The 25,910-nt window shown below is 42.6% G+C and overlaps 1 protein-coding gene across 2 annotated transcripts; it reads left to right on the forward strand.

Moving 5' to 3' along the window:
- The first annotated feature begins 256 nt into the window (after positions 1 to 256).
- mapk8ip2 (mitogen-activated protein kinase 8 interacting protein 2) lies at positions 257 to 24,953 on the forward strand. Of its 2 annotated transcripts, none has more exons than XM_030095478.1 (14): positions 257 to 672; positions 8,002 to 8,107; positions 16,161 to 16,400; positions 16,568 to 16,646; positions 17,096 to 17,299; positions 17,705 to 19,952; positions 20,059 to 20,267; positions 20,801 to 20,876; positions 21,441 to 21,613; positions 21,708 to 21,817; positions 21,936 to 22,058; positions 22,178 to 22,248; positions 22,346 to 22,444; positions 23,109 to 24,953. In XM_030095478.1, exons 1-14 carry the CDS (start codon positions 608 to 610, stop codon positions 23,179 to 23,181), a joined length of 3,876 nt encoding a protein of 1,291 aa, XP_029951338.1. In that variant the 5' UTR covers positions 257 to 607; the 3' UTR covers positions 23,182 to 24,953. The 2 variants fall into 2 exon arrangements, with proteins under 2 accessions (XP_029951338.1, XP_029951339.1); XM_030095479.1 differs by having other exon boundaries at positions 17,096 to 17,197.
- Positions 24,954 to 25,910: the final 957 nt, after the last annotated feature.

The following is a 25,910-nucleotide window of genomic DNA, read 5'->3' on the forward strand; positions in this document are numbered from 1 at the left end:
TGAAGGAATTTCACCACGATGAAAAGACTGTCTTGACGCCGCGAGAGAGGTGAGGATTCAGTACCTGCATCCCAAACGACGCTGACGTTACGGCGTCCTGCTCCACCCTCCTCCTCCTCCTCCTCCTCCTCCTCCTCCTCCTCCTCCTCCTCCTCTGTCTCTGCTTGTCTCCGCACTGCTGGCCCCTCTCTGCTGTGTGTCACAGGCAGCAGCAGCAGCAGTAGCAGCAGCAGCCGACATTTGGCGAGCGGAGCGGCGGACTGCGGGCCCGGGCCGGACCTCTGCGCTCTTCATGCGTCGCGCGGACGTATCGGGGAAACGCGGGGATTTCAGCGTCGCCGCGCGCCGCCTGTAATCAAGATCGTCTCGCGCCTCGCAGATGCTCGACTGCAGATTTGATGGTGCTGTGAAGGCTCGTCTGACTGAAGGCTCGCGGCCAAGGGGGGGCATTCGTGGGGCCGCGGATATAGAGAGAGAGAGATAGAGAGAAAGAGAGAGAGAGACACCTCTGTCCACCACTCCGTCCGTCCTCTGCCCTGCGCTTGTGAATGGACTGCGACTCCCTCCGTGATTCTCTGCAGTCCCTCTGAGTCATTTGTGGAAGAAGATGGCGGACAGGGCTGAGATGTTTTCCCTATCCACTTTCCATTCCCTCTCTCCTCCCGGATGCAGGTAAGCGCTGCCGCCCGTGCGGAGCTGACAGTGGCGGCGTGACGGTGAACGATGCGCGCCACTGACCGGGGAATTAAAAAAAAAAAAAAAGAAAGGCAGAGCCGGAGGAACGGCGTCTTGCTGCTTTGTTTTGATGACTGCAGTAAAACGCACGTTCCCGGCATGGGTAGCAATCGGTATTTTGAGGAGACCTGCGGGGCCTGCTGCTGCTGATAGGAGCTGCAGAGGAGCAGCGCTGCTTGTTTATATTTTTGGAAGTGATGGATGGAAGACACTGCTTCTTTAAGCTTCACCCGTATGTAAAAAAAAAAAAAAAAACATATGAGGAAGAGCAAAATGATATATAAAATACACGCCAAATGATCTTAAGCTGTCGCGACAGACACCCGCTTTGCGCATTCTCCGTGCAAGGCCCACGCCCTGTTGAGTCCGGCCCAGCCAAGGGCATGGTGCTGGTTGCTGAACAATGATTTACGGAAGTCCTACTGATACTGATGCGCTTTCCAAACACTTCTACTGTGACCTCTGCGACGAATCCGCCTGCCTTCTCTTCCTGTCGAAGCACAATCGTGGGTGGTATCACACTGGCAGTTAGCAGGGATCATCAGTCCATGCAGAATAATTGATAATGTGGCAGCATTTGCCTGTTAGGCTTTTCTGTTTAGATGGAGTGGGTTAGGTTTTCTGCTGTGGAACTGGTTTTTTGAGATCAATTTAGGCCTGATAAGGGTGAATACTTTGGTATGCTGTGAATTAAATTGTATGGAGGCAGCTGCAATGAGGCATATTCAATAATATGTTCAGTTTATTTGAATTTCTATGTGTTATAATGTGTTTCCTGGTTTCAGGGTAGCTATACATCTATAGCATTTGCTGCTGTTTGTGGGGAACTTTAGCACAAAAGAACATCACAATGAATTATACATTTTATGTCCTCATCAGAATAACATGTTCATTCCACTAATGCATTTAATACAACAGTGCTCCATCGTCTTTGTGTCTGCCTCCATATGGCCCTGGTCCTACAGAGGCAATCACATTAGAGAGGGGGTTATGTTGGTTTTTATATCCACAACATGTCCTCATGAGGGATTTAGGATAGCCCAATCTCATGGATAGATAACACTCAATCAATAACTTGATTTTTATTTTTGGTATGGCCACCAGTGACCCTTGTCCAGTTCACAGAGCCAAGCTCAGGCCAAGACATCAATATTTCAGATTTACAGCAGTGGCTAATGGCCAGAGCAAGCTAATCTTCCTCGTATCACAGGGATAATGTTCCTCAATGATATTTATGCACTAAATAGACCTGATTATACTTTGTATCATCAACTCCAAAATGATCAGTCTTCATTTAAAAAACCCCGCTGTTACAGATCGCTGAAGATGGGGAGAGCAGGAATCTGCATCTGCAGGAGACACTTCCAGTCACGTGCATTGATGAAGGTTCTGTTTATGATAGCTCATTTGTGTAAGTTTCATCTTATGGAAAACATGGCAGTGGCAGTATTTTCTCTTTTTGGCGCATGGAATTTGCATAAGTCAGTGCCCATTTGTAATTGTTTGTGTTTTATGTGTGTGTGTGTGCGTCCTTCTCTACCTTGTGTGTGTGACTGATTCATAGATGAAGCCACCAGTGGTGTGATGCTGTAGTACGGTAATCTGCCTTACATAACCTTAGCAGTTTTCAGTTGGCGACATAATCTGTAAATGGCACCATTTTCCTCCCCTGAGCGCCACGAATTTACACCACACTGTAATTTCTACACTACTGGGGAAGAACAGTTTTTGGTATTTGAAGGAGAGAAATGCATCACATTCACTAATTAACTTAACTAACGTCCCTCTTGTAATCTGTTTGAGCTTTTTGTATTTACTATGAGATTGGATTAAAAGATCCGTTGAACCTAATCAGAGACTTTGATGATGCTTCATAACATCACCTTACAGAGATATGTATATGGAAATTTACTGCCCTGGTTTGATGAATGCTACCAATAATTGTTCTGTGACATGATAACTATTGATTCCCATATCTGAGAGGGGGCCTCTGCTGTTTTTGTTAGATTTGCTGAGGCAGCAGTCCTAAATGCTGTCTTGATTTCTGCTATTTGACTCCAGTGTTAAAATAGGCATAAAAAATATGAAGCTTTGAGATCAATCACCGCCTTTTGGTTGACCAGTTGTATTTCCAGTGTAGCTTACAATCTATAAATACAATACATTTTCTGTTGACTATTTACGGTGGTCGTTTTGGACTAGCATAAAATTCAAACATTTAAAGAGACGAACATTTGCGGCAGCTATGGATTAGGAGTATTCATCTGAAGCATTTTCAGTGTGATAACATATTTGATAGCGTATTAAAATCTTAATCAACTCAGCTGTATTCCATAGTAGTACATGAATATTTTCAAAATGGTATTTTCAGTGAGCATCCTCCAGCTTTGCCCGCCCCTGATCCCTCCCCCTGTGAATCTCCTGTTTACCAGTCGATGTTCTACTTTTGCTTTCCAACTCTTTGAAGGCAGAGAGGAGGATGAGGGGGTTGTGGTGGGTATGGTTACTATGGGGTAAGAGGCTTAAATCAAATACTGATTCATTTCAGCTTAAGCGTTTCCATCTCTGCCACCCCCTGCCGGCGTCTTCCTCTCTCTCTCTCCCTCTCTCTCTGGATAAAATTGTATTTGTTTACCTCTAATTTCAGGAGTCGCTGTTGAATAGTCAAAGGTAAAAGCTTTGTTTACCATCCATGTGACAACATGCCAAACAGCAGCGTTCAGCCTTTATTCATCCACATCCAGACAAAAGCATGAGATGAAATCATGAGTTTGCTCCCGGCAGATCGAAGCATCATCACAACCTTTAGTTTAGAAATGGTGTGATCTTCACGTTCCAGTCTGAGGCAGACAGCGTACAGTTGTTCATTAGGATAAATGCAGGGTGCGTTAGTGTGTGTGTGTGTGTGTGTGTGTGTGTGTGTGTGTGTGTGTGTGTGTGTGTGTGGTTAATGAGTCAGTCGCAGCCACATCAGATGTCTCTGGCTTTTAAAGATGATGTCATTGTGAAGCAGGTGCTCATGGTTAATGGGCAGCTTCATCACGGCGTAGACCCCACGACACCCACTCTCACTTTGCCTCTATGTTTATTTCAATACTCGTATTGGCCTGTCATATTATTTTTCTCTGTTTCCCAATATTGTCCCATTTCAGTTTTTTTAAATGGCTATTTATGTGTGCAGTCTATTTCTTTCTTTCTTTTTTTTTTTTTTTGCTCCTTTGAAGAATAAATGGGTTTTGTACTGCCTGGCTCATGAAAGGGATGAATGAGATTGACATTTACTCCCTTTTCAAATGTGTCTGCTCAATTTTAGGGGACTGTAGACATGAAAGTTAACATATGAAATCAAAAAGTCATTTTGCTATGATGCGTGATATTACAAAAAAACCCAGAAAATTATAATATGCTGTGTGAATATGTGGAAGACATACCAAAGACACTATAGACAGTAGCCAAACCCTTGAATTATTGATTTTTTTCAAACTGTTGCAACAATACTCTATATTCTCTCGATCATACACCAACCATGAGGAAGGGGACTGCGGAGGGACGACGCATGGCCTGTCCAAAGAAGTATGGGGTTCTCGTGAATAGAAATAGCTCCATCAAAGTGAGATGAGACAGTAGAAACAGAGGGTGGAGGAAAAATAAAAATAAAATGAAATAAAAACTATTAGGAATAATCACAAAAGTGGACTAAACTGGAGAAGAAAGCACATGATGTGTCACGCTGCACACTCTGGGATTCTGACAACATGAATTTCAACACTGTAGGGATGAATTTGTTTCTGTCTGAGATGGATTGTGAAATCTAAAGACATTTTGGAGAAAAAGACACTTTAATCTTCATTTAATTTTTTTGTCATGACTGTTAATCAGTGCCTGCAGCTTATACAGATGCCTCCTTTCATTCTGCTGATATACAGATGAGCATGCTGACAAAATGGAGTCAAGAAACAAAAGAGAGTAGAAAACGATGTAGGAGATCAGAAAAGATATAAAAAAGAGCCGATTGCCATTACATCAGTTATCTAGATTACGTCCAGTATTTTGGAAGGAATTTAGGATCTAAACCAATTAAATATTCAACTAGTCAATTGGGATCGGTTCCAGTCATCAACTGAAATCGAAGCGACACTGGCTTCCTCTTTTCCCTCTGAACTCCTCTAAATATCCACCTACTTAATTCACTGCTCTCGTTCAGTTTCACCGAACTCTCATCTGAAAGCTTTCTACCGGTGTGACGATGAAGCCCATGGCCTTGGATACAGCCGCGCTGGCATCGCATTTTTCCGTTGTGACCTCTCAAGGATTCCCCTAAGGAGCTTATTATTGACTGTATTCAAGCAAATTTGCTGAATGCACGTTTATTTTTTACTAAATTTGTTCATGGAGGAAGTTATTACACCCATTCCGACACCTGTTGTTTAATTTTGTTGATTCACCAGTGAACAGCATAGAAACATGTGCTGTCAGAATTTCTATATAACAAAACGTACTGTATCTTAGCAAAAGATGCAAAAGGCCAAACTGTAGATCTGATGGAAAGTGAAGAGCAGCCAATACATGTTTACCTTATAAGACCTTTCACTCCCGAAGCTTAGAAGTGGATTTGGTCTTTAAAAAGGTGCATATAAAACACAGAAGCATGCAGTCCGAGTCAAAGGTAATTATAGAGGATGAAAACCTCCATTAACGTCCCTATGCACAGGGCATGTGTCATTATGGTATTGTAATAGCTGTTCCTTCTGAAGCGTTTCATATTAAAGTCCTCCCAGGGAGCTTTTTTACCTTTTATATTTCACTCTGATTGAGAGTGGGCGCTTTTGACTTCATGACTTTTTCAGAAATAAAGTGAAGTTTCAAATCTGCATATTTAAAATAATTTTGAACAGTTTGAAATATTTTACGATAGTTCAACACTTTAAAAAATAATGACAGCCCTGCCTTGTCAAAAATGGCTGTTTTTAATAATCCTGGAGAAAAATGTGAGCAATGTGTTGCCACAGACTCTGAGAACTTACTCTTGGGATTAATGCTCAAGTGGAAATGGAAATCTGAATGTATTTATCACTGTGTTTGTATACACGCTCAAACAATACAAATGTAAAGCAGACACACACCCACAATGAAAATACATGCGATAATTTATCTGAATGATGAAAACAGAAGGAGGCAGAGGGAAGGACTATTTTCTGATGACGAAGCTAAAAGTTGGCAAGTTCTTGGCCAAGCTGCAGTCCATTGTAAACCGGAGATCAATAAAACAAAGATATACTGACGGTAACAAAAAAGTTCAGTTTGTGCATTGGCTTAATGTAGTCGATGTGGAGGTAAAGTTTGTTATCTTGATCTTCAATGACCTACATATGATTTTCATTTTGGTGTAAAAGTTTGTTGATTGTTTTTCTTTTCTCCTACCTTTGTATTAGAATACATAGTATGCATGGCTTTGGGCTGTCAGTAGAGAGGTTAAATTGTCTTGGAAACAATTTGGAATCTTCATTGCTTGGCTGTGTTTATTGAAGTGAATATGAAGATGAACCCTTTTTTTGTCTGCACTCAGAATTGATCTGGCCCAGATCTATCATGTCGGCTAACGGTGAACCAAAGTAAAGACGAAAACTGGAAACACCAGCATGTTTTTGTTTTTTGCTCATTTAGTTGGACTCACATATGGATTCTGTCAAAACAGACGTCTCCATACAGGCTTCCGACTGCACAGGGCAGGTAGACGTTCTGGCCTTTTGTAGTGGAGAACAGATGATTAAACAGCTCGTGTGTGTGTGTGTGTTTGTCTGTAAATTCATCAATCACGATTACTTCTGGAAGCTTTTCTGTCTTTTTTTTTTTTCGAAGTCCTTTGATGGACTGAAAAATTCACTTGATTCTGAAAGTCAGCAGCTGAATTTCAGCAAACAGCAGCAGGTGCTTCCCAAAGATCCAAAAACACTCAAGTCTATTCACAATATGTAATCGCTTGGAAACCAGATGGAAACGTCAATTGCATGTTTAGTCGATATCAGCTTTAAGTCCTCTTTAGAGGTTTTTTAAATTACAAATTTGTTTTGGACACACTTTTGACTTGAATGCAACATCTGCAATATCATGTTAATGCCAAATAATCTATATCTGTATGCCTATCTATATCTGAACCTATTTCATTATTGAATGAAATGTATATCTATTCTGTAAAAGCAAAATACATATTGTTTTATTTCTATAGTATGCTATTGTATATCTATGTATAGCTATAAATACATTTCCTGAACCACTCTTTGTGCATTTCTCCCAAACTTGCAAAGCCACTGTTGAAAATCCCTCAGATGCTGGTTGATTATAGTTTCAGACATGAAAGCAACTGATCTGACTTTTATAAATCACACATTTCTATTGAAACATTTTTGTGAATAACTTTTTCATCTCATAAAGTCTATTTCTGAATCTTGAACTTAATGGCACACCTAGTGATCATTTATTTGAAATCTGATTTAAAAAATGATTTATTTACTTCAATTTGAAAAAGCAGTACCTTTGGGAAGCTTTACTTTTCTGTCAACATTGCTTAGTATTTTTATAGTTCAGTACAATTCATAGCATAGCACCTCTGCACACTGAATTCTCTATGAACGCCTTTTATTATCTTAGGCATGATCATCTTTGTATTTTGCGCATTCAAGCAGAACAATATCATGGCGTCATTGAATGTTTTTATGACCGCTCTTGTTTCGCTTCTGATGCCTCAGCATGTCCTCACTTGGTCAGTGGGACCAGTGACATTGTGTTGACGAGACCCCTATACGACTGTGACGTAAGCTCGCATCCATACGTAATCAGCGGAATGTCCTTTTCTCAACAAGAGAACTGCAATGCAGCATTTCCCTTCGACACATTGCAAGCAGGCTGGTGTTGAATTGGGAGCCTGCTGAAAATTCCGTCGCAAAAGATGAGGTTGACTGTAATCATGAAAACTTCCAGTGTCACGGCTCATTACGGAGACATGGCGCCGTTTCCCTGCCGAGCGAAGAAAGTTCCAAAACTCTGCTGTGAGCAGAAGCTGTCATTTATCCTCTTACTCTGCTCACAGCAGTCACAGCTCATATGCTGTATAGCGAACAGAAAATTCATCTTACTGAAAAGTAAAAGTTGGTATTTCACTTTAGAATTGTATTTGCTTTAACAGGGTTCAGTCAACGAAATTGCCTTCTGTCGTGTGCAGGTATCACTTGTTTTTCACAGCATGTTTTGTCTCTCATGTATTCCCAGGCCAGCCCACGACATCAGCCTGGAGGAGTTTGATGATGAAGATCTTTCTGAAATCACAGATGACTGTGGGATCGGCCTCAACTATGACTCCGATCCATATGAAAAGGTGAAACCCTGACTCTTTGTTATTCAACTTAATGCTGTGTACATCGATACATTGCAGTGGAACTCTGTTAGCTTTTCATTCATATAAACCTGCTGTATGTGGTGAAGAAAACACCAAGTTCAATTATACTGTAAAAGTCGATGGGATAAGAAATAATAACTAGTATCTGGACGTAAAGCTCTATTTCCATGTCTTCTAGTAGTGAAAGGATAAGAATATGAGTTAACCAAAAGCTGAACGTGAGGAGCAAAAAACATCTTCACAGATAATGAACAGTAGATTTGCCATGTCTTAGTTGTTGAGAAAGCTGTTTATTATGCTTTTGACTGGTCAACAGCTGTGATAACAGTCATAGCTACCTTCTTACCCACTTTGTCCATGTGGTGTTATGACATAAGGATGGAGAGAAAAGAAGCCCAGACGCTCCTTCACACCCCAACTTTCTTCATCTCTACTGGGCAGACCCCAGTCTGTTCCCAGAACAAACCTGATATATACCTGTAATCTCTCCAGTGGATTATGGGATGCACTCAGGGCTTCCTCCCTGTTCCCTGACCACTTTTTGGCCATATGGACCACCACCCTGGCCTGCCAGTCTAAGACCATGAAGTCCATGTGATACTGTTGATCATGCCAATCAAAGCAGCTCCACAATGTCTGGGATCCTTAAGCACCTCCAAGTGTATCTCATCCACCTCTCCGGGGCCTTGCCACCTGTTTTTTGACTACCTTGGTAACCTCCACCAGGGAGACGGATGAGGATCATCAACCTGACTCCCAAAGAGATCTGATACCAAGTCTCCTTATGTTTGAACGTGATATCTGTTATGGACAGTCCCCAGAAATCTACAACTCCCCACTCGGGTTCAGATTGGGCTCGCCATTTCTCCCAGTCACCCCCTCCCAGGTTACCTTGTCATTGCCAATGTGAGCCTTGAGGTCGTGCAGCAAAACTTTGAAGTCTGTCAGCTGTACTGCATTTCTAGAACCTCACCTACTCACTCCAGGAAGGCCGAACATTCTGAGATGCTGTTCGGAGTATGAACACAAACACCAGTCTGCGGCGTGTCCGTGACCAGGCAGGCCCTTCCACCACGACAAGGCCATGATCAAGGAGGGGATTCATAGTCACAGGAAACTAAAATATTGTTGCACATGGCTGAAAGGCTTGATCGAATAAACCGTTTTTATGGGATGAGTTGGAGATCTGAGTTAATGAGTTTCTTCACATGAAAAGTTTTCCAAACATTTCCTGCCATAGCTGAACAGCTACAGCAACAACATTACAATGATTACACACACATTCCTTTGTTTTTTTTTGTTTTTTTTTCAGTTTAGTTCATACACATTCACTGGATCAGAAAGATGCAAACTGTCTTGGGTTGCGTTATATTTTAGTGTTTCACTGCTCATTTGCATTGGGCTGCCTTACGTAATGCGCTTCAAGCTTTGATTTTTTTTTTTTTTTCGTGTAATGCTACCTGGCTTAGCAGCTTTGCAGTCATTACAGTGATGACCATGCCACTCCATTTTCAAATTTAAGCGATTACTGCATGACTTTATTTAACTGGAGAAGTGAGTCAGTAACGATTTGGGAGAAACAGATACGTCATTCACATCATCTTATCGCCTCATACTCACTGGATCTGGTGTTCATTATGGAACTTCAAAGCATGTAATAGTAACGCTTAAGAAGCTCTTTCACTCAGGATCATGTCCAAGTGACTCTTGTATGAAGTACATGCAAATTAATACAGTTAATAGCTATATCATCGCACACGTCCAACCGGCTAATAGTCTAATTACACAAATTCAGAGTTAATATCCTATGCTCAATCTCTCTTTTTCTCTGTCCATCCTGTGGGATATAAATGTTTTATGCTGGTGGCGTTGAGCCATGGCTGCAGCAGAGGGTGGGTGACCCAGTGCAGTTTGCTGCTATGCAGAGACAACCTCCTTTTCCTGCCTCCATCTTTCCCTACCTCCCTCTCAAGTGTCTCCCCCCCTCCCAGCGCAGAGTGTTGCTAGGAGACAGAGCTCACGTTTCCCTCTTCGCTCTCTGCCTCCCCTCCTCTCCTTCTCCCTCTAAAGTTTTCCTGCTTTCAGGTTCTCCTTCTCTCGCCGAGGTGACGGGGAATCGGGATTTAGCTCAGGGATGGCTGATTGTGAGAGTTAAGCTCTTCCGTAAATCTGTTGCTGGATATTTGTGCTTCCTCCACTTTAATCCACCAACAAAACACATTATGGCGAGCCGGCGGAGCCCTCCTGTAACTGAGCTGCTTTCGCACAGCACAGGAAAACACATCCAGGAAAAAGGGACTTCACTTAATGTGTACAGTTTCCTTTGCTAAAGAGGCCACACCGCAGTAAACCCTGAATCAGTGTCCTTTTCTGTCCCCCTTCACATGTGTTTGAACACACACACATCAGCAGAAGCCCTGACTGCTCACTTCACAAACAAGCACGAACAGGGCAGAGGCAGAGGCAGAGGCAGCGTCGGTCCTCGTTATGTTACATCATTGCCCAGAGGAAGTAATCTCGCTGACATGGGGATAGATAGGACACGCACACACACGCGCGCGCACACGCACACACACACACAAATACACACACACACACACACACACACACAAAATCCTTCTCTGAGCGTATGTGTTCAAAAATGTGAGAAAGAAAGGCGAGACAGTAGATGTCATGCACGGCGCGCTTCACATGGTGTTTGATTTTGCTTGCATCAGTAGGGAGTGTGACACTTTGTCAGCTCGTCAGCGGCAGCAGCAGCCGCTCCCTCGTGCATCACGCTGATGCTGATGAGCGCGGCCTCTGGTTTTTCACATCCGTGCGATTTGGTCATATCGGGTAGAATGTCTTTGATGTGTAGGAAGAACAGCCAATCTAAACAGTGAGATTATCCTTCGGCCTCAATCCCCAGCTCTGATTATTCTAATTCGTTATGGGGTTCAGGTCTTAATCTGCATAACCCTTTAGATTAGTCGTTTGCCTTTGTGACATGGGGACACATGTGACACCCATGATGACTTAAAGTAGCTTATGCTGTCGATTCTATACTGAGCTTAAGTCAAGCAATTAAACATTAACTTTTGATTTTCTATGTTGGAGAAAATAATGATTAGGATCCAAATGCACTGTGCGCTGTAGCACCACTGGCAATCATTCCACCACCTATATAATTTCACTAAAGGCTTCTTTAGGTTTGGCTCAGTGTTTTCAGCTTTGTAAGTTGCTTTTGTCTCTGTCTTCTTTGAGGGCACGTCTCCTTTGTTTCTTCATGCACACACACACACTGACACACACATCTCACCCCTAAATCTTTGCTTCCTGTCTCTCTAATAGCCATGTATCTCTCCAGAGTCCAGATTGAGCCCATGCATAATTCAACATTTGACAGAGCAATGGTGTCTGTGTCTCAGCTGTGTTGCTACGATGAGTTTAAATGTGGACATTTACAGATGTGCTGATAGATAGAGGCCATTATTCAGCACTTGCCTTCCATTAATGGAAGCCTAATTGACATCCGTCATACATAGAAGCATAAATCAGATAATGAGCTATCTTCGGGAATTGGTCTTTACAAAGGTAGAGTTGTACTAATCACTAATTATTTAACAGTGGTCTCTGTTCACTGATAAATCCGAAGTTCTGTCCATGGTGCTGATATAGCTGATTAACCATTGTGGTGCAGATTATCAGTAGGTCACTGTTTAATAATAAATCCAAGGCACTGTCCATGGTGCTAAAATAGCCAATTGACCAATGTGGTGCAGATTATCAGTGGGTCGCTGCTTAATGATAAATCCAAGGCGATGTCCATGGTGCTGAAACTGCCAATTGACAGTGGCTGTGCAGATTGTCAATAAATTGCTGTTTACTCGTAAATCAAATTTTCTGTCCATGGTGCTGAAATAGTCAATCCACCTTTGTAGTGCAGACTGTCAGGAGGTCGCTGTTCACTGATAAATCCAAGGCGCTCTCCATGGTGCTGAATTAGCCGATAGACTGTTGTGGTGCAGATTAACTGTAGCTCAATGTTTATTGATAAATCCAAGGTGCTGTCCATTGTGCTGAAATAGCCTTTCCAGCATTGTGGTGCAGATTAAACATGACATAAACAAAAGAAGACATAAATGTCTAATTTTTTAAACCTCCTGAAAAAAGTCTTGACATGAATGACTTTAGACGTTTTCTCATTAGATGCTCCACTCCAAAAAATTAAATCAAAAATGTGACAAAAATGAATAGTTATGACAATATAATCATTAAAATGTTTTATGTCTTGGTGAAATTTCCTCCAGGGTCATTTTCAAATCCTCCTGTTTGTTCCTCCACTTTAAAAATAAGTCTTTGACAGTCCAGTGGATTCTTTGCATCCTTTTCTCGTTCTAGACATTTATGAGTCCTTCATTTGACAGTGTGGCTGGGGTTTCATTTCAAGACCACATCCCCACATTCTGTGTTGCTTTTTTCTGTAAGCTAGTCAATGTGGCATGTAGTAAAACTCAAAGAGTTAGTTTGACCCTTGACCATGTAAGAAAATCTGGATCGTCTTAAACAATTGAAGTTCATGACCTCAAGTAAAACAACTTTTTATTGATCAATTGTAAGCCTTCGGAGTATTTTCTTTGAACAAGTGAGACAAATGAAATGGAAATACCAATTTAATTGAGAACATAATTGCCCAAAAACATCACAATTATTATAAAACAAGAAGAAACTGAAACAGGTCACTAGCTTAAAAATATATGTTTTTAACTGAATGCTGAACACTTCACCATTTATAGAAGCAAGAAATTTACACCTTCATAGAGAGTTTGTGTAAGTAATCACAAAAAAAACGGATGAAATAGTCAGACAGGAATAGAATGGAAATTTAATAGAAAAAAATGTAACCGTTCCTTATCCACTTTTGACTTTCAGGGTTTCTGGGTAACGTAGTGGTTAAAAAGACTGGTGATAGAGGGACGGGATGCAGAGCACGCTTTGATCGCCATCCAAGTTGTAGCATTTCTGTTTTGCTCAGGTGTTAATCACTGACTCTTCAGATTCCCGTTTTAGCACGAGGGGCATCAAAGCAAACAAGCCTAGCCAAGTCTGTGCAGCATTTTTTCAATGACTTGCTGTGAAAAACAAGCCTAGAAGACATTCGCCATCATATTTACTTGAATTTGAAATAGTTTGGAGCAGCAACTTGTCACACACAAAACAACAACAACAAAAATAGTTCTAATGAAAATTAGTCTTCAGGGTTGTGGTGCTGGAGTCGTTTACACTTCACCATGACAATTTCCCTGTTCACTTCTGTGTTGGGGGGAATTTGTGTGTATTTGATAAACTGGTGTCTTTAAATTAACTGTGTGAGTTTGTTGTTGTCTGTTTTGTGTTTGCCCTGTAATGTTCAGGCGTTCTGTCCATGATTGGTTTGAATTCTATCGCTGCTCACTGTGCTCTTTCGGTGTAGTCAGCTCAGTAATACAGCTGATAAAACTGTCAGAACAACTGCCTTACAGTGGTACTTAAATCTGTCCTGATTATTTCTCAAGGTCACATTTTGTGACAGTTTCTGTAGGTGCATACTTTTTTTTCTTGAAAGGCTGAATCTGCCAACTTTATATCAAAGTAGTTTGCAAAATTCACTTGAAACTCCTCAGTGAATGGTATATATAAAACAGTTTATATTTTTAGTGTAAGTGAAATGCACGGAAATTATTCTCACCAGATTTCCAATAGGATCAAGCTGCATTCACTCACTTTGTCTTTTGAGATGTGTTGCTCCATTTTAGACTGCAGTAGGAGAAGCCAAAGCTGCTGTGCTGTTAGCTGACATCTCTGCAAGACCTCTAATGTGCATCGGTAGAGTCTGCCTGTCTAGAATTAGCTGTGCTGAACAAGCATGTTGTTGTCTAATCAGCGATCAAAAGGCTGCACAGCCTTGAACTGTCATATCTCTGTGCTAACTGCTGTTGAAGAGCAGAAATTGGTTATGCGTGCTTCCAGCTGTCAGTCATGAGCAGAAAGGGTTCATGTTGTAAATAATTCATACGTGTCACTGAACCAGTACAACACATGCTTTAGTGTGTCTGTGTGTAAAGGCAAGACATCCCATTTTCAGACGTTCTGAAATATATTGGTGTTATTTTAGAATAGATACTAGTAAGAGCATAAAAACAGCTCATTTTATTCACTCTCCCTGTGAGGAGGTGAGCCTGCTGCTGGATGACAGAAGAGGTAAAGTCAGCGCGCTGAATGGGATGTCCTTGGGAACTGGAGACCACGGGGATCGATTGCTGCCGATGCTCGGCTATTATTTATAGTTTTTCTTTTTTTTTCCCTCTCAGCGTGTCAGCCTGTCTGTCAGGTGGCCTTGCAAAGGGATTTCTCCTGACAGAGCAGATTATTCTCCTGGCCAGTGTGGCATTTTCCAAGCCCACTGATAGGTCTCCTGATTTTACTCTGCCATAGGTCGTGGATCCCCAGTGATGGATTATAATGGGTCGATGTAGAGAAAACGGTTTTTGAATTTTTACAGCATTATGGCTAGCGAGAGTACATTTGATGCTTGAATCACAGTTTTGCTTCCATTAACAGCAGTTTATACATTAATTTCCCCTGGTTTGTTTGTACAAAAAACTGAAACAATAAGAAGATCATTTTTAGACATGAGCTTCTGAGCACGAGAGCGAGTGTTGATTTCTCTGGCTTTGGATTAAAGTGGATGCATCAGACGTCAGCAGATTTGTGTGTGGTGGACGGACAAAGCAGGTTGGCTTTGATTCCTCCATTTAACAGACTGTGCTGAGAAGTGGTGGAGAAAGTGCTGTGCTGTTCAAACTGAAGGAAAAAAAACAGACCAATCAATCCTTTGAGTTCCACTGTCAAATTCAATGAGGGAATAATGCATCCAGTGAAATATGTGCAGTGTTTATTGTAATGTCAGCATTGTGTTAGTTTTACCGCATAGACCGCTTATTTTCGACCTTTAAAAAACACTTATGGTTTATTTATGAATTAATGATTTGAATGTTATGATACTTGGTTATTTCATTGATGATCCTCAGAGAGAGTAAAGAAGACAGTCTATCAGTTTTTTTGAGGGTAGTTATGGTATTTACACTGATTCATGTTTGTCCGAAAGTGAACACACAGACACAGTTGTTCACATCTCTCCTGATATGTTAAACACACACAGGCACACATGCACAAGAATGCGCAGGCGTGCATGCTGGCACAGCCTTCCAGTAAACCTGTTGAAACCTGAGAGATGTCTGATTGATCCACTCTCATTTCAGCTCCACCCGTCTTTGTTCTTTACATACACTCTCTCTGTCTTTCCTTTCTGAGCACTGCGGCCACTGGACCAGTGTATTATGCTACAGTCATCACATTAATCTACAACCATACTCATGCTGAGAGGGCCAAAAAAAATATCTTTATTTAAAACAATTAACAAAAAACTGCTATTCATATTTTTATCTTATGATTTTTACATTCAGTTTGAGACTTGTGTTTGCACAAGTTTAACACTAGCTGGTATTTTCTAAATCTAAAGCAAAATATATTCTAAACAAGAATCAGTCACCTGATTTAATTATGATAATAGTACTTCCAAACGGGAGCTTTCTTCATTCTCAAAATTTAGACCATGGCTGCAAGAAGATGGAGATACATTCAACACCATCGTAAATATGAAGCGTATGAAGCGTCATAATCCACTCTGTCATTTCATGGCACTTGTTGTGCAGTTCACACCTCCGCTGTTCTCTGATGTGTTTATGTTGGTGTTTTCCTGTGTCTGTACTCGGTGGAACATGTGACATGTTTTTGTCCATCTGCTCTCTCCAAGTTTTATTCATCTTTCGCAGAGGCTGGCTCTTTTGTTGTTTCCCCCTCTGTTGTCAGAACAGAGCGTGCTTTGATTAATGTCACTATTATCCTGACTGTGCTGAGTGTGTGACAATGTAAACCAGTGTTCATTTCATACTGGATTTTCAGTGAGCGGCTCCTTCTCTGCCCCTTCCTTTTTCTCTTCTGGCCTCAGGACTCCCTCATCCTGGAGAAAAGCGACATCCACCATCCAGTCTGCTCCTTCCAGGATGACTTCCAGGAGTTTGAGATGATTGATGATGAAGATGAAGATGAGGAGGAGGAAGATGAAGAGGATGAAGATATTGATCCTGACGCGCCCCCATCTCCCTCAGCCTCCCCTCCTCCCTCTCCTACCATTGGCACCCTGAAGAGCAGACCCACCACACTGAACCTCACCACTGCTGTGTCACAGGTAGGCAGCGCAGAGCTCTGACCGCAAACACAAAGCAAATACTGCAGTTTGCAATAACAATAACTGCTTTTTTTTATTTATTTATTTAGTGGTGGAGAGTGTTAACTAGTTTTAAAAAATTAACATACTTAGTCTGATGACATTGTCGTCTTTGATGTTCTTTTCAGGATTCACTAAACAACAACAGCAGTTTATCCCCAAAGAAAGGAAGCTGGCAGGACTCCTTACGCAATCCAACGTCACAGGGTAAATACATTTTATTCAACTACAAACCATTTTTTTTTCATTTGGATGCCCATACACAGGTCTGTCCATTCCGTTTGTTTATAAAATGTATGCATTTTTTCATCACTACATCAAGAATTTATGGAATTAATTATTGAAAATTATAATTAACATTGAATAATAGTATTGTCGCCTCTCTTCATATTCATAAAAGCTTTTATTGTTCCATGAAAAAAAAGAAATCTAATTAATAACAAATCTGTTTTGGTCTTGTGATGCAAAAAGTTTTTGCTGATATTGTTTTTAAAAAAGATACTTTTGTTTTAATGAACTTTTTGAGTGAGCTGGTCACTGTTAAGGCGCTGGACCCTGAAAATAAAGCAAATCTAATTGAATCTTATAACCATCAGCGAATTAGAACTTTTACACACGACACAGAAATGTAAATGAAACATCGACTGTGCCCGCAGGCCGTCTGTCTCCAACCCACACATGTCTGGACGATGGTAGCCATGTGACAGGCCAGTGCCCGGCCTCTCCGGTTTCCCAGGTCCCGGGGTCACAGAGCAAAGGTACACCACCAAAACAGGCAGGGGAGGGCGGGAACCCCCAGTCTCCTCATAGGCCCCTCCTCTGCGACATGGAGGGCAACAGGCGAGAGAGGCCCGAATACGGTAACAACAAGGCCAGCCCCTCACGCTTAGCGCTCATCCCATTGACATCAGTGTCATGTAGTGCTGTGATGTGGGCTAATGTGATGTGGATTTAGCTTCAGTGATCAAAGTTCAGCAAAGTGCTGTCACATTTACACTCAATTTGCATTTGTATTTGATTTCATGAGTCAAATTTGTCATTTTTTTAAAAAAGAGGAGTTTGCTGAACTTACTCATCCTGCATCCTAGTTTGAGATATTTATGAATGACAGAAATTTCTTTTTTTTTACTCCCTTGTTTTTTTCGACCTTTTTTCTTCAGTCCCCACTACTCCTCTTATCAATCTTCTTTTCCATCTCCAGTGCCATTCTCCAGTGTCTGACTCTCATGTCTTTTCTTTTTCTCTATATTTTTTTATCTCTTCAGGGTCATTTGGTCAACACAAGTCTCACACATGCACTGGTGATCTCATTGATTCCAAAGCAGACCCTCCAATTCAGACGTCCAGAGTACCCTCAGTCGACGAACACTCCCAATGTTCAGACACGGAGGTGGATCATGACCTCAACAGCGACCACAACCACAAACACTCAAGCCGCCGTGCCACTGACACCTACACAATCACCAGCGAGTCGGGAATGGAGCCAGAAAATGACCTGGACCCAGATGGAACCAGTCGCTGCCTGTCCTCCACCGCGCCCATGGGCGCAAACGACGGCGCTGATACGCCCTTGTCCGACGAGGAGCTGGAAAAAGACTTTGAAGTGGAGTTCATGTGCAAGGAGACCTACGACATGGTGTGTAAGGAGAATCAGTCGGCGTATGTGGAGTTTCCCTCCATCGAGCCGTCTGAGCCTGCGTCTTTCTCCAGCTATCTGTCGTCTAGCCGTTCAGAGGCCCTTAACCAGTCCAGCACTTGTCACACGGGTTCGGCTGTGGAGGCAGCGGCTAATGAGTCCACCTCCCCGTCCTCAGACCCGGGGATTGCTGATATGAACCAGCGGGGCTATGTAACTTCTGACCAGGACAAGGACCTGAGCTCTCCGGGTTCTGACTCCGACATTGAAGGGGAGCTGGAGGCAGGCTTTGCATGTGGAGGTCCTGTGGTGTCCAACATGATCTCCTCTATCTCAGAAACAGAGCTGGACTTGACTAGTGATGACAGTAGCAGTGGACGCTCATCTCACCTCACCAATTCCATAGAGGAAGCCAGCTCACCTACATCAGACCAGGAGCTGGACCCGGACACAGAGTTAGAGCAGGACAGTGGAATTGTTGGACTGAAAGCATCTCTACTTCTGGGTCAGCCTGATCCAATCAAAGAAGGCTCTCCTCTACCCTCTCCTTCTCCTCTACCCTCTCCTACTATAGCTACGCCGTCCCCTCTTGATTCTCCTATCTTCCCCCCTGAGTCTTACGACGACGGCTTGGCTCTGATGGGGCTGCAGAGTGTTGACGACGAGCTGTCCGGGGAGCACCAGGCTGACCCAGATGAGACTTTGCCTCCAGCTCAGTTATGTGAGGACAGTCTGTCCAGACAGATGGTGCTCCAGATAGAACCCGACCACAGCCTGGAGAGCTTCAAACGCTCCTTCTACCTGCCAGTGGGGCCCAGGCTAATGCCAAGCGCAGACGAATACGATGGAACAAGTGAAGGAGATTCTGAATCAGAAAGCGAAGATGAGCTGAGCGAGAACTCAGACTCCCCATGGCTACTCAGCAACTTAGTCAACAGGATGATTTCAGAGGGCTCTTACCCAATTAGCTGTCCTGAGGAGTGCTTCAAGAGAAAGGTGTCTGTGTCTGACACCATCTCTCCCTCCTCAGACATTGGAGAGGGAGACAGTTTCAACGATGACGACCAAGAGAAGAAACTTCAGATGGAGGGGTCAGAGAATGGCAAGAAAGAAAACGACGGCTACAGGAAAGACAAGTTGGATCCAGCAGCAAGGGGTAGGAGTGTTGAGCCTTCGAAAGAAACAGCAGTAAAAAGTCCCCGGCTCTATATGAGCAACCCCAGTGGTGATACCATCACTCCATTAACTTCAGAGCGCAGTCCAAACAGCGAGAGAGGAACCACAGAGTTCAGTTCCTCGTATTCCAATAAAGACTGTGACAAGAACTCCTCAGATAAACCATCCAAGAATTCCAAGAGACAGCAGGAAGACAACGAGCCGAATAATGACTTGATGATGCTGAATGGAAGGAGAGATCTGGACTCACCCAGCCTCACTGAGAGCGTGGTCAGTGACAAGGACGAAGGGCGAGAGACTGATCCCAGGCCTACGAGTCGCTCCTCAGCCTCTCTCGAGCGTATCACCGAAGTGAAACAGAGCCTGACACTCGATATACCCACTGCTCAGACCAACCGCTGCTTCAGCCTCACCTACTCCACAGACAATGATGAAGAGGAGGAGGACGACGGTGACTCTTACCCATTCCTGGGAGGCTTGAGCAAGCAGTCCTACAGGGACAGTGATTTAGAGTTGGACAGTTCACCGCCCATTGACTCCAGCGTGCAAGATCACTCCTTAGCTGACCGCGACCTCCCACTGTGTGAGAAAGATCTGGCGCTCAGGCCGTCAACTGAAGACGATGGACTGGCCTATGACTCCATGAAGTACACGTTAGTGGTGGATGAGAACACTACCCTGGAACTAGTCAGCCTCAGAAGGTATTCACTAAGAATGTGTTGATTTTTTTCTAGATTTGGTTGAAATTTGTTAAGTTTGATATGTTTTCCTTTTAAATATTGCTAACGCAGTGTTTTGTACCTTCAGGTGCACCTCCGTGCTGAGTGACGACAGTGAGCTCTCGACCCTGTGTGACGAAGAGCCTTTGGGAACAAGTAACGTTGGCTACGGACGAGACGATGAGGAAGTGAGGCCAGAGCTTCTCAGCTCTTCGGAGGACTCGTCTCCTGAGGCTGATCTCCCATTCTCCAAGAAGTTCCTGAACGTGTTTGTCAACAGCACCTCCCGCTCCTCCAGTAAGTTGCACATTCCTCACATTTTTGCAAAATTGATTTAGACTTTTTTTTTTTAATAGTAGTTGGGGAAAACTGAAATCTGTATGGATACAGGACTACCCGCACCATATCTAGTCATTTTAAAAAATGTAACTCCAGCAGCAGTCTTGCTGAAACTATCCTATCGTCGTCCCTGGAATGATTGACGTTACCTGCCACTGACAGCATGATACATGAACATGTGATCTAAACATAGCAAAGTGCCCACACAGCCAATGGGAGGTCTCTGTTTCCCACTACACTATCAATCACGCTTCCAGATCCATTTCTCTAATGAAGGCTGATAGCATAATGAAAGGCTCATTATCCAGGCTTTCATTTCCATTTCTTTCTGCATGACAAATCCAGTTAGACATTCTTTGAAATTTCTTACATGGAGTTCACAAGTCACATGTGTCTCTGTATAAAAGAAAATGCATTTCATGCTTGCTATTTTTTGCGGCTTCTTAGCAGAAGTGTGAGCAGTGTCTGACATGTACGTATCCTGTATGTAGGCACAGAATCATTTGGACTTTTCTCCTGTACCATCAATGGAGAGGAGAGGGACCAGACACACAGGGCGGTCTACAGGTAAGCCTGCATTGCACAGCATTCGTAGGATCTTTGTGTTTTATATAAAACAGAAGGATTTCCATATTGAAATTGAACCACACAGTAAAGTGAAGTGACTGCTGTGAGAAAGCTGAATGACATTTTAAAGGGAAATGACTGTTGACGGAATAAAAAAGTGACTTTCTTTAATGGGGTTTTTATTGGTGTGCTATGGAGGCTGTGCGTCAGCAGCATTACTAATTGCATTAGAGAGGCAGACAGCTGTTGTAGTTCCAGCTGGACTTCAGAGCTGCAGGGTTGTCACTATAATCACATTACCCATCACCTTTATCTCTGCGTATAGAGAGCGAGCGCTAGATGGGCTGCAGTCAAACATATAATTCTGATCTCTTGACAACAGTTGTTTATTCTCGAGGTATTGTCTCCCTCTTCCTACCACGCTGTATTTCTTTTACAGCTGCTTCATTCAGTTCCTTCCTCATATAGTCCTGTCAATAGGTGCAGAAATGCCACATAAGGACACAACCTTGAAATGAAGCAGGTATTATACTGTCTCCTTTGCCTCTCTGCTGCCCCCCGCAGGTTTATCCCAAGACATGCAGACGAGCTGGAGCTGGACGTGGACGACCCTTTATATGTGGAGGAAGAAGAGGACGACTACTGGTACAGGGGGTATAACATGCGGACGGGAGAGAGGGGGATATTCCCCGCCTTCTACGCCCATGAGGTCATTGGCCAGTCCAAAGAGTTGCTGGGTGAGTGAAGGGATGCACCCACTTATTTGATTTCATTCATGCTACTAAGAATCACTGAAGAGTCACAGCTTATACATTGTGTTCCACTCTGTAGGAATGAAGAGGAATCCAGCCTGGATTGAGACGTTCAATGTTCAATTTCTGGGCTCTGTCGAGGTACCATATCACCAAGGCAATGGTATTCTCTGTGCCGCTATGCAGAAGGTGAACGGAAAATACTGGATAATCCACGCACCAGTATGCACACATACATACAACAAAAGTCTGCATGTGTGCACATACAGCATGTTGTAACACAGACACGTTTTCCTCTGCCTGCCAGATTGCGCTATCAAGGAAACGAACGGTACACGTGCGACCTCCCTCCCTGTGTGAGCTCGAGATCAGCTTGCAAGGAGTCAAACTAATCATGAGCCTGGAGGATGAATACGACGTCCTTGATGAGGTATAAACAAGCAAGCAAGCAAACAAACCAATTAAAAAGCGAAAAGTCTTTTTTGCATTTGCTGCTTCAGCTGTGATTTAACCAGGCTATTTCCTGCCTGTTGCTGTGTCTTTTCTCAGTATGACAGATGTAGTCACTTCTTCCAAATGAAGAACATCTCATTCTGTGGATGCCATCCGAGAAACAACTGGTAAACAATCCTGTGCCTCCATTTGTCTGTCCCCTACTCGTGTGAAGCGTAGCATAAAACCGAATGATTGCAGCGTGTTCTGATCTTCTCTCTGCAGCTACTTCGGCTTCATCACCAAGCATCCGATGCTGAACAGATTCGCTTGCCATGTGTTTGTATCGCAGGAGTCAATGCGACCTGTAGCCGAGTGTGTTGGGTATGTCCAAGTTATTGAACACTGGAACTGACCGTAAACACCTGGGTGTAATTCAAGCCTGTAATCTTATGTGAAGGTTTGTTATGGTCAACAGATCCCTGAATCTGTGCTGCTGTGGAATATGCCCGTCGTGACTTGGATTAATGTTGCCGGCGTGCCTGAAATAGTATATATATTGATGTGTGTGAGGCTGCTTGATTGCAGAGCGGGGGATATCTTACTTAGGCATAATGGCTCTGAATAATTAAAGATGCCAATAGCCCATTGCAGCTGTAGAGTGGGCAGATGGAACCACATGGGCAAAATAGTTTCATCCATCAGCTTTGCTCGTCCTGTTTTCTTTCCTGAGTGCTTAACCACACCAGCAGAAGTTATGAAGAAGCCCTTCAGTGCCCTGGTGGCTCTGACGACTTTCTGACATTATGTTGAAGTATTTCAGTTAAGTCTTCACTTTGAATGTCAAGGGAAAGGGTTTGAATCCCAGCTGGTTGTGACGATATTGATACCTCTGAAAAAACAGTAACCCCTCCCTCCTTAAGCGGGTGATAATCTTCTATTTATTTTTTGTGGAAGATTAATATAACTGTTGAAAATGTAATATAAAAACCTCCATTGCAAGCTTGCAGATGCATTTTTAGCTCCTGTGTGTCTGTCTCCCCTGCAGACGAGCCTTTCAGGAGTACTATCAAGAGCATCTGGAGTATGCCTGTCCCACCGAGGACATCTACCTGGAGTGAGAAGAGTCGCCATGGCAACCTTCTTCTTCTACAGCTCGTGTATGTTCATCCAGTTCGCCACCAGAGGGTGCCATCAGTGGGGTCTTTTTTTTCCACTCCATTGTAAAATACTCCTCCTTGTCCCTCTCAAACAGGGATCTTCATTTCTACAATATGCTAGGCATTTGACTGATTTCATCCATCCCTCTCTCTTTGTTTATTTCCATGATCTCAACGGATCGATTGCCTGTTTATTTAATCTTTTTCTATGATATAAAACTAAGACCCTGAGCACCTGTTTATTTAAAGGTTCCTCTTTTGAAATGAAAAAAAACAAACAAAAAAAAAAATCCAAATCCAAATATACCTACTACAGCTGTATCACTTTTCAATGCATGGCTAGTAGGGTTAATGCACACAGACACACCGAGAACAACACATATTCAAGTGAATGGCAAGCAGCTCAACAATCAAGTACAGGACTGGTGTAGAATCAAGAGGATGACACTTAAATTACCTGTAAATATGTTTTTGTTGAATACCGACAAGCAGCTCATTTGATTTCTACTGATAGTGACATTGGAGTGAAGTAGAGAGAGTGCAGTGAGCGGTCCTTGGTTCAAGCTTACCCCCTGTGTCGCGTACAAACTGTTGTGTGTGTTGTAAATACGTGTATAGAAAGTAGTACATACAAGGCACCTCATGTGGATCGATTAGGAAACGTCGAGATGAGCCGTGTAAGGGTTTTGCTCAGACTTTTTGAAGAAGAGCTGCGAGGAGTTGACTAGGTATGAACTTTGAATGTCATTAGCTCCGCACACGTTTTATTCAGCTGGGGATCGTCGCAGTAAATGTCAAGCAGACTCAAACGATAAAAGCAGTACCATTTTACTGTTGTCCACTCCTCAGAGTTGCACTGCTTGTTGACCTCTTACCGTTGGAAGCTTTCATAGCAAACCGTTCAACTGTTAATCTTGCAAATTGTAGATCACTGTATGCTTTGTTATGACTGATGTGAATTTTAGGTCAAAGAAAGCTAAGGCTCTCTGACAAGCCATATTCCCACATCTCTGACTGTTTAACTCTGTTTTTTTTTTTTTTTTTCCCAGTGATGTTCTAGTCTCCGTTTTCTTTTGACTTGGCAGTTGCAACGAAGGAAAGGGAATGACTAGAGGGGCCAGTTGTTGCACAGCTCAGTGCCTACTGTACAGCGAGTGTCCTAATATTTGTTGATTCTGGTATCACAGTGGAATCAAACCTTCAACAAAGCATTCAAAATGAGGTTTTATCATTATGTTTAGACTTCAGTCTCACTCAGTAACACTTGGAGAGAAGGATGGCCTCATATACCCACAATATATATTTTTTTTATTGGTTTCTGTCCGATCAAAGGTTAAAGCGTCATTCACGTCACACAGAAACCTTCTGTAGCTACAATAGCTTACGGTCTAGCACCTTATGTAGATAAAGGATTCAATTACAAACAGTTACTAGTCACCTGCTATCTGAAATGTTAATCTCTAATGTTTACCGCACCCAGACCATTCCCGTCATTGTTTAAGACACTGTTGAGCATCTTGTCGTGCTGCATTCAATCACAGTCCGCCAGAACAGACAGTTCTGCGGGATTTCAGTGCTAAAAGCTAACTGAGGGTTAATATGTGAGGAGAGAGGGCGTTGACTACATATGTATCGCTGTCAGTTAGATCATGTATATACAATAGCAAATCTGTGTCCTTTATGTTGAGTATGTTATTGAAATGAATATGTACATTATTTGAAAATACATTTCTAACAAATAGATTGCAACCAGACGAAAGTCCTCCCCCCTAAAGAAGACAAAACAGCACGAAATACCTGCGTCCTGCAATAATTTTATTTATTTGACATCTCACCTCTCAACACGCAGCGTTGATCTCAGTCCGTCACACAGCTGGTGTGTGGCGTTTGGATTCCCGCCGGCATCAGCAGCACATTCAGGACATGTGACGTTGGTAGTGTGCGACACAAACACAAAGCCACCGAGCGATCCGCCGTCAGAGCTGACCCAAAAGTATCTCTGCGCTTTGCTGGTTATAATAATCACTTCAAGCTCCAACAGTGTGACCCATCTCTGATCCGTATCTATTTGCCTCTGATTATGTTTTTCTAACTTGCTCCAGCCTGGTTAGGATCTTCGTTTTCACACAGCGACACAGAACCAAGCCCTGGTGATCTAGACCCATATAGCCGCTGAGAAACACATTAACCGTTAAGCCAACTTTTGACCTTATTACTTTAACAAGATTCTTCACTGTATACCTAGAACAAAACAGTATGTGACAGAACAAACATATCCTATCTTGTATCTTCGAAAAACAAGGACTTGTAAAATTCAAGGGAAAACAATGAAAAAAAATGACAAAAAAAAAATCACTCTGCCTTGTCATGGGTTTGGTCTTATGAATAAAATATATGCTTGATGTCCGAAAACTTTTTTGTCCTTGTTGTTTGTGTCGACACTCGGTTATGTGGTTTATGCAGCTAGTAAAACATTTTGAGGTGAAGAGCTGAGTAAGGTTGAGGAAAAAATTGATTGGATTACATGAACAGAAGTGAATTTCTTTAAAAAAAAAAATAATAATTAAAAAAATTGATTATTTCAACATATCTCAACATTTAAATGAAATGACTAAAATATTCAGTCCAAACTTTGTAAAATAAAAGCAGTTCAGTAGGAGGAGGGACATATTGATCAGGATGAAGGGAGA

Source organism: Salarias fasciatus, chromosome 7 (assembly GCF_902148845.1).
Source record: "Salarias fasciatus chromosome 7, fSalaFa1.1, whole genome shotgun sequence".
NCBI lineage: Eukaryota > Metazoa > Chordata > Actinopteri > Blenniiformes > Blenniidae > Salarias > Salarias fasciatus.